At 35.8% G+C, this 16363-nt stretch overlaps 1 protein-coding gene across 8 annotated transcripts in view; it reads left to right on the top strand.

The window, feature by feature from the left end:
* Positions 1-16363, top strand: part of HERC4 (HECT and RLD domain containing E3 ubiquitin protein ligase 4) — a 139033-nt gene that overhangs the window by 92476 nt on the left and 30194 nt on the right. For 6 of the 8 annotated variants that reach the window (XM_025918446.2, XM_086679830.1, XM_086679831.1 and 3 more), the window contains 3 exons: positions 4134-4253; positions 13292-13315; positions 15775-15873. In XM_025918446.2, the coding sequence (XP_025774231.1) occupies positions 4134-4253; positions 13292-13315; positions 15775-15873 (243 nt within the window). The remainder of the gene's footprint in view (positions 1-4133; positions 4254-13291; positions 13316-15774; positions 15874-16363) is intronic. The other 2 variants (XM_025918447.2, XM_086679829.1) reach the window with 1 other exon arrangement.

Below are 16363 nucleotides of genomic sequence, written 5' to 3'. Positions count from 1 at the left end.
ATTCACCAGTGAAACCGTCTTGGCCTGTAGTTTTCTTCTAGGAAATTTAAAATTTCCTATTAAATTTTATAAATACAGTAAAACCTTGGTTTGCGAGCACAGTTTATTCCAGGAACACGCTTATAATCCAAAGTGCTTGCAAATCAAAGCGAATTTAAAGAACCATTGGCTCACTTGTGATCATGTGATGTTTGGTGCCACATACTGCTTGTATTGCAAGATGTCACTCGTTTATCAAGTTAAAATTTATCAGAAATGTTTGCTTGTCTTATGGAGAACCCTTGCAGAACAGATTACTCACAATCCAAAGTTTTCCTGTAAGTACAGTGTAATTTATATTTTCTGTTTCTTCTTGAGTCAATTTTGGTAGGTCTGTGTGGTGATATTTATGTCTGTGTCTGTGTGGTGATGCCACCTTTTTCATTCCTGTTAGTGGTAATTTGTCTTCTCCCTTTTCCTCAGAGGCTTATCAACTTAACTGATATTTTCGTAAAACACGTTTGCTTTCTTAATTTTTCTCTAGTGTTTGTTTTCTCTTTCAGAAATATCTGCTCTTTATATCCTTTTCTCTACTTGATTTGTCCTTAATTTGGTCATCTCTTTCTCGGTCCTTAAAACAGAGGCTTAGATCATTGATTTTAAACCTTTTTTTCTAATATGATCATTTAATGCTAAGTTTTCTTTTTCTTTTCTCTGTTTGAGTAGGATCCCTCAAATTTTGATACACTTTTAATTTTATTCAATATTTTCCTAAAGCCTCTTCTTGCTCCACTATCTGAATTGGCTTTATACCAGAGGCCTCAGATTCCTTTAGTGTTGCTTGATGCTTTGGACAGAAGTGAAATGTCAAAAGTTTTTTTTCTCACTGTGTTCTGCTTTGTATGCCTACTTGATAGAGGGTTTTTTCTTCTCACTCTTGCCCCTCCTCAGTGGTGAACTAGTCTTGCTTGTTACTCAGTGTTTTCCAGGATTAATAGAGGAGAGGACACAGAAAATTTTCTTTGATGTTATTGTCTTAGCCTTGGTCTTAGGTGATTATGTATGCCTGGATCTCAGGGTGGGACTTACACAGCGTTTCTATTCCCTCCATCAGCATTAGGGATCCTCTGATCCTACTGATATAAGATTCTGGGCTCAGGACTGTTGTCCCCCATTCCTCCCAGCTATTGAAGTGAGGGTGTTTCCCCCTCCTCCAGCAACAACGCATAGAATTTGCTTTACCGTTCTCAGTGTAAGTTTAAGGCTTTTGCTCTCTCTGTATAAGCAAAGGATATGGGCAGGATGCCAGGCCTTCTTTTTTTCTCACAGTGGAAGCCAATTCCTTGCACCACCGAGAGAGACTTGTGATCTTTTGCTGTTTCCAGTCATCCCAGAGACCACCCAGTGGAGGTCTGTGGAAGAGAGTCTGAGTGAATGCAAACTGTCTGGGGCACCTAGGGGTTATAAAACCCTGTCAGGTTATCCCATACTCAGTCTTAAGCAATTTCTTAAAATTTTAGCTGATTTCCTCTTCCCTGCTTGTGTGACAGTGGTATCTTCCCTCTTGCTTTGCCACAGGTGACCCATTTCTGGCATTCTGTTTCTGTTTGGAAGTATCTGTCGATCCTTGGGATTCAGGCTCCTTGGTTATCTTATGGCTTTAGCTCTCTGATGGATTCAAGAGAAGTTTTGGGTAATTTGGAAGTGTTTTGTTCAGGGGTGCCTGTGTGGTTCAGTCAGTTAAGCGTCAGACTTTTGATTTCTGCTCAGGTCTTGATCTCATGGTTCCTGAGATGCTAACAGCACAGAACCTGCTTGGGTTTCTTTTTCTCCTCCTCTCTCTTCCTCTCCCACACATGCACATGCATACTCTCTCTCAAAGTACATAAATAAACTAAAAAAAAAAAAGGGTTTTATTTAAAATGATTACAATGTTCTAGAATTTTCCAAATGTCTTTTAGTTACTAACTCTTTAATTCCATTGTGGTCAGAGAACATACTGGGTGTACTTTGGATTTTTTTTAAATGTATTTAGTAAGACTTGTTTTGTGGTCCAGGATATTTTATTTTAGTGAACACTCTATATACAGTTATTGGGTGGTATGTTCTATTATAGTGAGTTCAAGTTAGTTGAAATTGTTCACATGTTCTTTTCTTGCTATTTTTGTCAATTTTTTATCAGTTACCAAGAGAGGGGTGTTAAAAATTCCATCAAATTGTATCAATTCCCCCTTTGCATATTTCAAAGCATTGTTATTTGGAATTGTTACAACTTCTTGATAAATTAATCCTTTTATCATCATGCCTACCAAATGTGTCCTTTTTTCTCCAGAAATACTTGTCTTGAAGTCTACCTTAAGAGGAACCTCCCAGGTGCTGCTTTCTGCTGGGGTGTTTTTTTCCCCCAGTGTCTCACTCTATACACTAATGGTTTAAAAGTTAGCCAGCAGGGCACCTGGGTGGCTCAGTCATTAAGCATCTCACTTTGGCTCAGGTCATGATCTCATAGTTTGTGAGTTCCATTCCCACATCAGATGAGCTCATGCGCTGCGTCAGTGAGCATGAGCCCTAGGTGAGCCTCACTTCTCCTTCTGTCTGCCTCTCAGGGGATTCTCTCTTTCTCTCTGCCCCTCACTCACTTGCATCCTTTCTTTTTCTCTGCCCCGCCCCCCCTCAAAAAAAAAAAAAAAAAAGGTTAGCCAATGATGTATGGGGAATTTGCTGACTGGTTTTGTGGCTTCACCCTCTAGATTCCTTTCTGGAAGTTTTACTTCCTCACTGCCACATTGGCTGTCTCACTTTGTGACCTATGACTCTTCCGTAAAGAGTCTTTTACTCTTCTGGTAAAACTGTTGCTTTGTGCTTGAGCTCTTACATATGCTGATTTGGAAGCACTTCCTTGGGCAAAAATGTGTATCACACCCATGCTTTCTTCTTTCAAAGATTGTGTTCATTCTTGTTTCTGCTTGCTTGCTTTGGGTTGATCTCCAGTGTTTTCAGATTGTTGAGTTTTTTTATATACTGTCCAGAGTTTATAATTGTTTTTGTCAGGAGGCTAGTCTGACGCAAGGAGCTCTGCTATATCCCATACCAGAACACCTCTGTGTCTCTATTGATTTAGAATAGCCCCACTGTTTTGGAGGGTGCCTGGGTAGCTCAGTTGATGAAGCATCCGACTTTGGCTCACGTCTTGATCTCGCAGTCCATGAGTTTGAGCCCTGCGTTGGTCTCTATGCTGACAACTCAGAGCCTGGAGCCTGCTTTGGATTCTGTGTCTCCCTCTCTCTGCCCCTCCCCTGCTCGCTCACTGTCTCTCTCAAAAATAAACATTAAAAAAATTAAAAAATAAAAAGAATAGCCCCCACTTTTTTATCCCATTACCTTAACTGTTTGGAAACTCCTGGCCAGTCTTCTTATGCAAGTCCTAACAATCAGAATATTTGTCTGCTATTTTCCTTATGGTGATGTTTACTTTTTCTCTGTCCCTTGTATTTCCTACAAACTTGAATTTAGATCAAGAGACTTGATTAGATTCAAGCTAAACATTTTTCTGCTTCATAGATGATGCTTATACTTCCTGTTGCATTACCAGGAACATAATATTTGTCTCTGTATTGGTGGTGATTGGTTTGATCACTCAGTTAAGTTAGTGTTCTCCACTGGAGAGATTTTTTACCTTTGTAATTAGTAAGTACTTTCTAGGGTGATAATTTGCACTCTCTTCATTTTTTGTGTCTTACCCAAATGTCACTTCTTCATTTTATTCAGATACCAGTACAGAGTGACACTTAACAAGCATTAGCTATTCTTATTTAATTCCTATTCCCCAAACAGAAGTTCTTATAGATTCTAGTTTTTATATACTGTATATACTTTAATGGTACATATCTCTTAACTATGTGGTGGTTATAGAAATATTTTTCTTTTTTACTAGATTTTGAGGTACTGAATGCAGATATTCCATCTTAGATATTTTTGTGGTTCACATAGCACTTAACTAGCATTTTGCATATAGTAGGCACTCAGTAAATTTTTTTTTAATAGAGAAAATTAGCTAAGAGATTTCAGAACTTTTTCTGTTTTAACATTTTTCAATCTCTGTATTAGGTACGGGTTAAACCTAATGTTAATTACACATTTATTTGTTTTTGTAGGTAAATGAGAAAACAGGACAGATTATACAATATGATAAATTTTATATACATGAAGTACAAGAATTGATAGACATAAGGAATGATTATATCAACTGGGTCCAACAACAGGCCTATGGAATGGTATGTTTCCTTTTGCATTTTATCATTTCATTTCTGTGTATCATTTATTCTTACAGAAAAGAAACTGTTGCTTGTTTTTGAAACACCAAGGTTTTTTCAGAACTTTTATTCAAAGCTTATTTTGAAATAAAAGCACATTGGGAAGAAGCAGCTACTTATTATGCAGTATTTATAAGAAAACACTCGACTCTTACACCAAAGCCAAACCAAACTAAAGAAAAATGCAAATGTGACATGGACTTTTAATTCTCACTTATTTTCCTTGAGGTTGTCTTTTAATTCTTTTATGTTGAGAATATTGGAGTCCTTGGTAGAACTCTAAGAATATAGTACTATTGTGAGATTAGTGCCCCAGAATTATAAAAAGAGAGTCCTGGGACCATTAATTCCACTTTCCCCCCTTTTTATTTCAGATTTTTGACATACATCTACATGTGTATATACTTACCATGTGGCTAAGTCTCTAGTAACTAGACACTTAATTCCCCATTAAAATAATAGCAGTCTTCTAAAGCTTCATTTCGACACACAAAATTTTAATATAGAAATGGGTAAGCAGATCTAAAACAGGTTTAAAACTCTTACTTGCTAATCATTGTAGGATACTTGAGGCCAATTATTTTACCCCCGAAGTAGGTAATTTAAGCAGTATGTATGTAGCAGTTGTAGAAAGGTTAAGTAACCTGTGCACAAGAAGCTTGCTAGGTACCAGGTGCAAACTCTTTGTGGTGGATACACACACTCTATAAGTTTATTCACCAGCATCTCTAATAGTATCTGGCATATGTGTAGTGGCAGTAAACACATACAGTAGTTTTTGAATGTCACTGTGATTTAGTGCATGCTAATTTTAAAATAGTCTCCTCTGTAGGAATCGGGTCACTTCTAGAACATCTTTTCCTTCCCTGGTATGTGCATTTGGTTAAGAGAGAGATTTGTTCATTTTTTCCCCCCAAGAATCATTGGGAGTTTCAGTCAAATTTATAGCTGCTTTGCAGACTTAGATCTACTCATTTGCTCATTCAACAAATAATGAGAATATTGACTGGCATCAGTTTAGGTATTGCAAATATAGTGATGAACCAGACAGATAAGAGCCATGTTCTTACACAGTTTATAATCCAGTGGGCAAGGTGGACAGTAATCCAGTAAAGCAAAAAAAATATTAGCTAATAATATACACAGTATAGAGCATTAAAATAAGAGAATATAATAGAGACTGGATGGTTTCTTACAATTGGATGATCAGAAAAATCTTATCTGATGAAGTATGGGCTGTTCAAGAAAAATGAACATCCAGTAAAAGACCTTAGGTGAGAACAAGCTTGACATGATTGAAGGATAGGAAGAGGCCAGGAAGGCTAAAATATGGCATTGTGGAGAGTTCAGAGAAATGGATAGACACCAGATCATGGAGGGTTTAGTAAATTAGGATCAAGAACTTGGATTTTATCTGAAGTGTTATGATAAGCCATTAGAAGGTTGGAATCCTAAGTCTGCATATAAACTTGACACAACCACGTAGGGTATCCTGGTCTTTGAGCAGTGTTTTTGAAACTGGACTGATATATAGACCCCTTTTATTTATTTATTTATTTAAAAAAAATTTTTTTTTTCAACGTTTATTTATTTTTGGGACAGAGAGAGACAGAGCATGAACGGGCGAGGGGCAGAGAGAGAGGGAGACACAGAATCGGAAACAGGCTCCAGGCTCTGAGCCATCAGTCCAGAGCCTGACGCGGGGCTCGAACTCACGGACCGCGAGATCGTGACCTGGCTGAAGTCAGACGCTTAACTGACTGCGCCACCCAGGCTCCCCTATAGACTCCTTTTAAAGTAAAACAATTTCTTAAGTCCAGTGTTCACTTACATTATTTTTGACTATATTATTTAAATATATACAAACACTAAAACAAGTTCTAAACTTACATTTTTAAAGAACTCTAAAACCATAACAAATTTATAAATTAATTATAAATAACACTACAAATTCAAAAATCAAGTTACTATTTAGTATGGAAGATAATTGTGTTTTGATGATCAGGAATCTTACCTCCTAGCCTAAATATGATAAGAAAGTAGGGTAGCATAAAAGCATCTCGGTTCAAATCTGAGCTCAACATTTACTCACTCTCTGTCATTGGGGAAGTTACTTAATTCTTTTTCTGTAAATTAGGGATAATAGTTATCCCTAGTCTTATATAGTTATTGAGATTAATTGGTATGATCCATCTAAAGTGCTTAGGGCAGTTCTTGGCACATAGTTAAGTCTTGGTAAAATGATGGTTATTATTGCTGACTTCCTATACACAGGCTTTAAAGTTTGGCAGTAGCCTCTATTCTGAGGTGTGTAATAACACTGTTATCTTGCTGCCTTTCTCACCTTTCTCTATTTGAACTACAATGAAACATTTCCTTTTAGAATGAGATGTCATAGTAATTTGGCCTTCACTCATCAAGCACATCATTTATGTATGAAATCCTAAACATAGAGATCCTTCCTATTTGGTGCCAGTTTGATTACAATCACAACCGTTGCAACTCTTGGAATTTCATGGTGATACTGGGTTTATTAATGGATTATCCTAATTTTAGATTTTTAAGTCATTTTTTAAAATTCTGGTATAAAAACACTAAAATAAGAAATTCTGCCAGAGCACTCATAGACCCTTAAAAATAAATTTCTCAGAGATGTAAGCCTAGTTTGAGAAACATTATCTTAGAGTCATATCTTCCTGTATTACTATGAATTAGATTAGATACCCTTTGATATGAATTTGTATCTAGTATGTAGGTCATAAACTACTTGTATTCATAACAAGTAACACCAATGCCAGTCCCATAGAATTTTTTAGTTTGTAGTAATCTTTGTGGAAAAGCTATGGTTTGAATGTTTACTTTTAAGTTTGGCAGGCCTGTATCCAGACTCCTCTTGGTATATAGTTGAGGTGATACCAAATTGAATTTCCTTAGGAGCTGCTATCTCAGTGCTACTGTTTTCTGTTGAGAGGGAAGCCATAGAGGACTACCTTCGTATTTCTAGGTTTTTTCTCTTTCTCATTCTGTCCAGATTATATCTTTAATATACTTGATAATTGCCCTCCATTACTCTTTCTGCCTCAAGGTTTTCCTTTCTCTTCATTTGTAGACAGAGTGATATTGAATAGGTGGCTGCAGCAGTGAAAGCTTGTTCTTTATTTAATTGGATAGTGGGTTTAATATCAAATCTTAAATTTTTTTTTTTATGTTTACTTACTTTGAGAGTCAAAATACAAATGGGGGAAGGGCAGAGGGAGAGGGGGAGATAGAATCGGAAGCAGGCTCCAGGCTCTGAACTGTCTGCACAGAGCCCGACGCAGGGCTCAAACCCACTAACTGAACTGAGAGCATGACCAGAGCTGAAGTTGGACACTTAACCGACTGAGCTATCGGGTGCCCCTAATATCAAATCTTAGAAATCAGAATGCAGAACCCGTGATTTGGGTTCTTCTAATCTACCTCTGGGAAAAGAAAGCTGGCATTTACTTTGAAGGTCTTTGTGCACCTCTTATTTATATAGTTCATTAATTTATATTATGACATTTGATTTCACAAAGCTCCCTTCTTTGAGAGAGTTAAAAGCGCTTATTCCACATTTCACGTTTACGCATAACTCTAAAGACTCTTTTCCTGAGGCTTTTTAAAAAAATTCATGCTTGTATTGCTAGTCTTAATGCTAGGCTGAACATCACATTAACACTCTAAGTTTAAAAAAATCTATTCTGAATATACTCACATGCTGTTTTGTGATGATACAGAGGTGTATGTATGTTTGTATACACATTAACATATGTATATACATGTATGTAAATGCATATATATGTGTATATATACACATATGTAACACTATTGAATAAGTTATAATCTTAAAGTAGTTCCATTGCTTCACTGTGCAAGCTTACAATATTCTTTGATAAAACATAATTACTATGAATTATAAGAAATATACATCTTTAAGTTTTATATACACATGTATACATATATATGTAACTTTACCTTGTTCTCAATACTGTAAGGAAATTGTTTACCTTTATTATATTTGCTTTATGCTATAATCTGTTAAAAATTTTTTTCCTCCATTTCTTTTCTTTCCCAGTCAAGGATTTTAAGAATCCAGCACGTATATGCTTCCCTGATCTCTAAACATTAAAAACTAATTCTGTGAAGTTCTTTGCTTGTCTTATAATATCCTTTTTTGTACTGCTGAGACTTCTAACTTTTCACCTCATCCCCTTTCATTTTCCCATCCTTTTTAACTTAACTCTGTAAAGTTTTTTGCTTGATCCTCCTACTCTTGCTGGTTACTATAAGCTTCTCTGTTTTTTTGTTTATCAGGACTCTGATCATTTTAAAGATTGATTATATGTATGTATATATACAATCTCTACACCCAACATGGGGCTCAAACTCCCAGCCATGAAATCAGGAGTCACACACTCTACCAAGTGAACCAGCCAGGCACCCGTCAAGACTCTGATCTTGGTGTATGAAACTTTTTTTCAGTTGGATTTTTCAGCTTTTTATCTGTTTTTCTCCCTCCACAGTAATCTCTAGGCAAAATAAAATGGCACATGGGTTCTTTTTCTCTTCTGATATTTGATTTTTCTCCATTTTCTAAGTACTATTCTTAGTTGTATATTTCCTTACCTTCTTTTTTTTTTTTTTTTTTTTTTTTTTTTAAATTTTTTTTTTCAACGTTTATTTATTTTTGGGACAGAGAGAGACAGAGCATGAACGGGGGAGGGGCAGAGAGAGAGGGAGACACAGAATCGGAAACAGGCTCCAGGCTCTGAGCCATCAGCCCAGAGCCCGACGCGGGGCTCGAACTCACGGACCGCGAGATCGTGACCTGGCTGAAGTCGGACGCTTAACCGACTGCGCCACCCAGGCGCCCCTCCTTACCTTCTTTTAACTTTGCATTTAAGTTGAAAATACTTTAGTGGTTGCTACTAAACTTTGTTGTTTTTTCTTCCTTCTCTTATACTTTTAGTTACTATCCTACATATCGTCAATATTTACTTAGTAAAAATGGACTAATTTAGAATGAAGTATAGAATGGTCTATGCTGGGTCCACTTGTTTGTATTACTATAAGGTTCTTATTATATAATTTTAAAAATACATATCTTGAAATACAATTTATTTCAAGAACTGTATACCTATGGAAGGCATGTCATATATAAGTAGATACTAATGAAGATACTTGGTAAATTGGTGAAATTTTTAGTCTTTCATGTTGTATTACATACATGTTTTTTAAAGTCATAACTCATATTTATTTGATATTAATTGTGCTATGTATATAAATCATTACTATCTTTGTTCTGTGGAGTTAAGTTGGACTTTAACATTGCTGAGCTAGCAACATGACATGTTCACCAGCAAACTAGAAAGATAGACTGATATAACAGTTGGGGAGACCAGCTTGGAAATATCCCCCGGTACTTTCTGGGTTTGAGTTGTGTTCTCATTTAATAAAAAGAAGAAGTTAAAGTACATTTTTGCTCCTTTGCAACTGTAATATTTCCTAGAAAAGTTCATCCTTGCTTTGTAAAGCTCCCTAATCATTTTTAATGGCATTAATATTTTACAGACTAAACTCTTAGACTGATTATGTATTGGATTACCAAATTATGTTTGTGTATTTCCATTTCCTTCATGTTTTAGATGCTATCTTTTTATTTTCATTTAATCGCCAAGACCTTTCATATTTACTGGAATCACTTCATTAACTTCAGTATCCCCTTAGAGTAATCCTGTGTTACATCATTAAGTCAAAATGACACCAGCAGTGGTATAGTGCTTTGCCATAAGTAATTAGTTGAAACTAAAATGTGCCAATGAGCTCCATCTTTTTGTCTATAACCAACTGGAACCATCATTAACCATTGGTGTTAAAAGCATCTTTAGTGAAGTCTGCTTTAGACCATGAGAACCTGACTTTTGGAACATTCCTTAAAGCCTTTCTCACTCCAGCTTCTAGGACATTGAGCAACTAAAATTAGGCATACCTTGACCCAGTTTCAGGACTTCCACTCTAAAAACAGCCAACAACTATTACTTGAGTATGTGGATTTGGAGCCAATAGTAGGTCACACATTGAGTGATATGTTGAATTTTTAGCAATAAACCTTTAATTAACCTCACATGTTTTATGATAGAGCCTGTCTCCAACCCTCATGACTTTGTTTTCCTTTTAAATTTCCCTTGGAAATACTACTTTGACTGAATCAGATTTGCAAATAATATAACAAGTACATTGCAGCTCTAGAGTTCATCCATGCTCTTTTAAGCATTTACCTTTTTTCCTTTTTGCATTTACCTTTTTAAAAATGTTTGAGCTCTTGGGGTGCCTGAGTGGCTCAGTCAGTTTATAAGCATCTGACTTCTGCTCAGGTCATGATCTCACAGTTTGTGAGTTCAAGCCCTGCATTGGGCTCTGTGCTGACAGCCTCCTTCAGATTCTGTGCCCCTGTCTCTCTCCCTCTCTCTCTCTCTCTCTGTCTCTCTCTGCCCCTCCCCAGCTTGCATTCTCTTTCCCTCTCTCTCAGAAATAAAAAACATAAAAAAATTGTTTTAAATGTTTGAGCTTTTGTCTAAGATCCTTAACCTTTAAATTGAAATTTCTAATAATGATCTTAATCTGATTCACCCTTGGATGCCTCTCTCCTAGATAATAGTTTCACTTGATATCTAAAAGCTTCTCAAGCTTTCCACAAGTCCCATTATTTCCTCTATTCCTTTCAGCTTATATCACCCTACAGTCAAACAGGTTCTGCTTTAGTATGGTTTAATCATACTATAAATTCCAACAATCTTACTGATTTCTCCAATGCATAACGATACGCATAGCACCTTTATCTGTTTACATGTAGCAATAAAAATAGTGCATATATATTTTATTATTTATTTAAGAATAAATTTAATCTCCCATGATATAAACTATATTGTTATCTAGTATAGTTGTCAAGCAGGCTATATAGGTAGTCAGAAAATATTGAAAGGTATTTCTTTGCTTATTCAAGCTTTCATGATAATAATAGCATTTTTAAAATGTCCCCACAAGATATACTGTAAAAGAATGTCACATGTGCCTGTGAAGTTGGTTTCAAATTAAACTGGTGTAATCTAAAAGGCTTTTCAGCAGTACAGCTTCTAAATATGTTCTTGTTAACATTGTTAGTAGGGGCACTGATGTAGTGATAACTTGGTACTCTGATTTTTTTGGAAGAAACTATCAATAAATAACCTTTCTCCAAGTAGGATTTGTATAGAGTCTTATTTTGCTTATTTTTATACTGCTTTGGCTTTATTTAGCACAATGAGAGAACCCTAAATCTTTGCTCAGATCTTAAAGTCTCCAAAGGTACCCCCAAAGCGTGCGAGCATTTAGCAAGCTATGAATTTATAAGGAATGGACAGCACAAGACTGCACTCACTTCTGGTGCGAATTCCAAGTTTGAGGGGTTCCTCACACCACACTGAGGTTCAATAATTTGCTACAAGTTCTCACAGAACTCACTGGAAACTGTTACAGTGATGTTAACAGTTTATTGTATGGAAAGCATACAGATTGAAATTAGGGGGAAAAGCACATAGAGTGGACTCTGGAAGAGGTACCAAAGGCACAGTTTCTATTTTCTTCTCCCTGTGGAGTCAGGGATGAGTTACTTTCCTAGCATATCTGTGTGGTGATACTCACAGAATATTGGCAACCACAGAAGCTCACCAGATCCTTGAGGCCCAGAGTTTTTATTGAGGCTTGATTACATACTGCCTATGCTGATAACCTTTAGTGTCCAGTTCTTCTGAAGGCAGAAATGATAACCAAATGGTCCAGAGCCCTCAGACAAAGACACTCCTATGAGGCCTGACATTCCAACTGCCCATAGATCACCCCCAGCAGCTTAGGGCAAAACCAGACCTCTCTTTGGGTAAGATTAATTCCTCATTATGCTAAGTACCATCTGCAAATTTAGTGACGTGTTTTTGGAAATTCTAACACTTTATATGAGTCTGTACCCTGAGTATATGTAGAAGCATTCTGCAAGAAAGTGTATCTTTCTGTTGAGTGAAGTAGTAAGCTTTCATTATAATATCCATTATTATTCCCTTCATAAATCTCTCTTTCTCTCCTCATTTTTTCTTTCTGTTTACCAACTCCTAAACCCTGTCCTATACTTTCAATTAAAAACACATTTTTTTTTTTAAATGTTTATTTATTTTTTGAGAGAGGGAGAGACAGTGCACGCAGGGGAGGAGCATGAGAGAGGGAGACACAGAATCTGAAGCAGGCTCCGGGCTCTGAGCTGAGCTGTTAGCCCAGAGCCCGATGCAGGGCTCTACTCATGGACTGCGAGATTATGACCTCAGCAGAAGTCAGATGCTTAACCGACTGAGCCACCCAGGCGCCCCTTTGTACTTTCAGTTTTAAGCTAATTCAGTGTTAAAGAATCCTTAATGTAAGATATCCTAAGTTTTCGTTATTTCTGACAAGTAAAAACATTTAATGGCTTATTTTCTTCACTTTGTTTCCATATAGTATTTTAATATGCTAAATACTTTCCAAGCATTTTGTCAAGATTTAACCAAGTCCTTGGGGAGAAGTTGGGGAATATTTTCTCCATTTTCCAGGTGGAGAAACTAAGACATAAAATGACTTCTTCAAGACCAAGCTTAGGACTTAGGATTAGTTTCCGCATTTTACCTGAATTCTCCAATTGGGGTGCTTAGTTGCTAAAGCCAAATTTCATTATGTTCAAGCCTTGATAATTTTATGACCACAAGATACATGAAAGAAAGGTCTTAGTTTTATAGGTATAGATATATAAGATGCACATGGAAAGGGTAAGTTTTGTTGTAGGTATATTTTGGTCTACTTCATTAATTCAGTATTCTGTAGCAAAATATATGAAATGCTACTTTGAATAGAAATAGTTAAATTTGGACACTAACATTGCTCTTTCCTCATTACTGTTACGTTCTGCACTGCTGTCTTAGGATGTCAACCATGGATTAACTGAGGTAAGTTTGGTGTAATAAAGTCTCATGTTCAGAGTAAGATATACTCTGTTTTATCTTAAGTAATAGGAGAGCAAGTTTCCTGTTTAGTTTGATAAATTTATATATAGGTAGATATAGCTATCTATCCATATATATAAAATTTTTTAATGACTATATAGGAGTTGTCCTATATAACATTTCAAAGGAGTTTTTTGAAGAAAATTAAAACCTCTGTTTTAATTATCATTACACTTGTATGATGCCTTTCAACAATATTTGCTTTATTATTATTTTTTAATTTTATTTTGGGGCTGCCTGGATGGCTCAGTTGGTTGAATGTCTGACTCTTGGTTTCAGCTCAGGTCATGATCCCTGGGTTGTGGGATTGAGGCCCATGTCAGGCTCCACTCTGAGCATGGAGCCTGCTTAGTATTCTTTCCCCCTGTCTCCCTCTGCCCCTCTCCCCCACTCTCTCTCTCTTAAAAAAAAAAAAAAAAAGATTTCTATTTTAAAAATAAAAAAATAATTTTTAATTAAGATTTTATTTTCTCCACCCTATGTGGGACTCAAACTCACAACCCTGAGATCAAGAGTCGCATATTGTACTGACTGAGCCAGCCAGGCACCCCAACAATATTTGCTTTAAAATAATGTCTACCCTCCTAAAGTCTTCCAGTATAAAATTAACACATGTCCTTTGTAATATAAAAAAGCAAACTTTTAAAATCTGACAAATGCTTACCCAGTAAGGCAAAAAATATTTTATAGAACTAAAATGATCTTCAATTTTTGAGCTAATAATTAATACTCAAAATGATCATCATAAAGTTGAATAAACTCAGTATGGTCATCTTCCTCACTTTGTATAATATACTGTCTTAGCATATAAAGTTTTAGCACTTTGGTTTAGATTATCAACAAACCTGAATAACCTTTTTAATACTTGGAATTGTTATAATACTTCTTTTATACTTTCATTATAGACTTCAGGTTTTCTTGTTTTGTTTTGCATTTTTCCCAGGACTTGAACCAGTGAAGCATTTAGAATTAACTTTATATTATAGGCCTAATATTGTTTGCTTCCTTACCTTCACATAGAAATAGCACATGAAATTATGAAATCATAGACTTTTGAAGCCAAAAGGGACCTGAGAAATCATTTTGGTAGTTTTAAATTTCAGAATCGTGAAATGACATTCTATCATCAATAGGTAGTGACACAAATACAGGATCAAGGTAAAAATTGTCATATGAAAAATAACAAAAAATGATAATTTACTGTAAGGTTAATAGAACCCACGATGCTGTCTTACATGTTGACAACAAAGAGTTGATAGTCTCGTTGTATTCTGTACTGATTGGGCCCTGTTAGATTATTTTGTTTGTTTTTAAGAGAGACTTACATAAATTAAAATACATTTAAAAGAAGGCAGTCGAGATGGAAAAGGGCTGGAAACCATAGTATTGTCAGAATGGCTGGAAAAACTGGGAATGTTTACTATGGAAAAAAGACAATTTAGAGAGAGCATGGGCACTTGAAATATTTTAAACCATATAGGCTTCCCTGCAATGAAGATTGCAATACAAAACAAGGTAATGCATAGTGATGTTTATAAATGTAGATTCAGACTTAATAAGAAGAACTTCCTAAGCACATAAGAAGTGGATTTTTTTCATGGTGTATTGAAAGTCTTCACTAGAAACCTTACAGCAGGGTCTCCGTTTCAGGGCTGACACAGAAACATTGCCTTGTTGGGTAGGTGGTAGGAATACGGCCTCCTTTGACTGCAGGAATCTGTGACTAGAAGTTCATAGATCTTTGTATTTTTCTGCATTGTTAAAATACTTAGCAGTCAATCACTGTATTACTTGCTAGGTTAAATAATTGTCTGTAAGGTGGGTAATGTGTGATAATGGTAATAATCCGGTTTCTCAGCTTTAAAGATTGACAGAAAATAATGGTACTTCATGGTACTTATTTTGTAGGTTAAATGAATGAAAGATTGTTGACTTACAATAGTGTTGGTACCCTAACGGCATGCAGTATATAACTGTTAAATGAATGAATAAGCAGATTGCTTATCATTGGCCTCAGTTGCTAGAGTAGCCCTGGGTACTCTAGAACTGGGTAATGTATTTAACATAGGAGCCCCCAACTTTAAGATATATTTGCCTCCTAATTCACTGAATCTTGAAGTTAATACATGTTAAGCAAAAGATCCTTGTAATTTACAATTGTATGTACTTTCAAGTATATAATTCCTTCCTAAAATTGAGGTTATTGAGAATGGGGGTTATTCCAGTGCCTCATCTGATAATCAGTAAAAATTCCATATTTGAAAGGAAGCACAATATTTATAATTCCTGGATAACATACAGGTGAATAAACCAAGAATATGATCAGCTTTAAAAGAAATGACAGTACCTACAAAAAATATATCACAAATCAGTTTGTTCTAATAAGTTAATTTTATTTCCAGTTGGCAGATATTCCTGTTACAATCTGCACATATCCATTTGTATTTGATGCCCAAGCAAAAACTACTCTGTTACAAACAGATGCAGTCTTACAGATGCAGGTAAGATATAGTTTAATACTAACTGACTTGAGAATGGTTTTGGAATTGTTTCTGTAATGTTTTTAAAAAGTAAATATTTGTTGCGGCACCTGGTTGGCTCAGTTGGTTAAGCATCTGACTTCTGTTCAGGTCATGATTTTGCACTTTGTGGGTTCAAGCCCCACATCAGACTCTGTGCTGACAGCTCAGAGCCTGAAGCCTGCTTTGGATTCTGTGTCTCCCTCTCTCTTTGCCCCTTCCCCCCTCGTTTTCTCTCTCTCTCTCTCTCTCTCAAAAATAAATAAAACATTTTTTTTTAAAAAGTAAATATTTGAAGTTTGCCTATAATCTGTAATCTTTGGGAACATTCTGTACCTTTGCAAAGGTACCTTATAATTGCATGTGACAAGTGTACTATTATGAAGGCTTATATATATTTAAATGAAAATAGAATAGTTTAGCTTTTAGTCATTTATATCTAAAAAATGGTATAAACATCTTTCATTGTAGA

Source organism: Puma concolor, chromosome D2 (genome assembly GCF_028749965.1).
Source record: "Puma concolor isolate L17-30 chromosome D2, mPumCon1.1.hap2, whole genome shotgun sequence".
NCBI lineage: Eukaryota > Metazoa > Chordata > Mammalia > Carnivora > Felidae > Puma > Puma concolor.
Note: the sequence above shows the minus strand (reverse complement) of the source record. Positions and strands in the feature narration are given on the sequence as shown.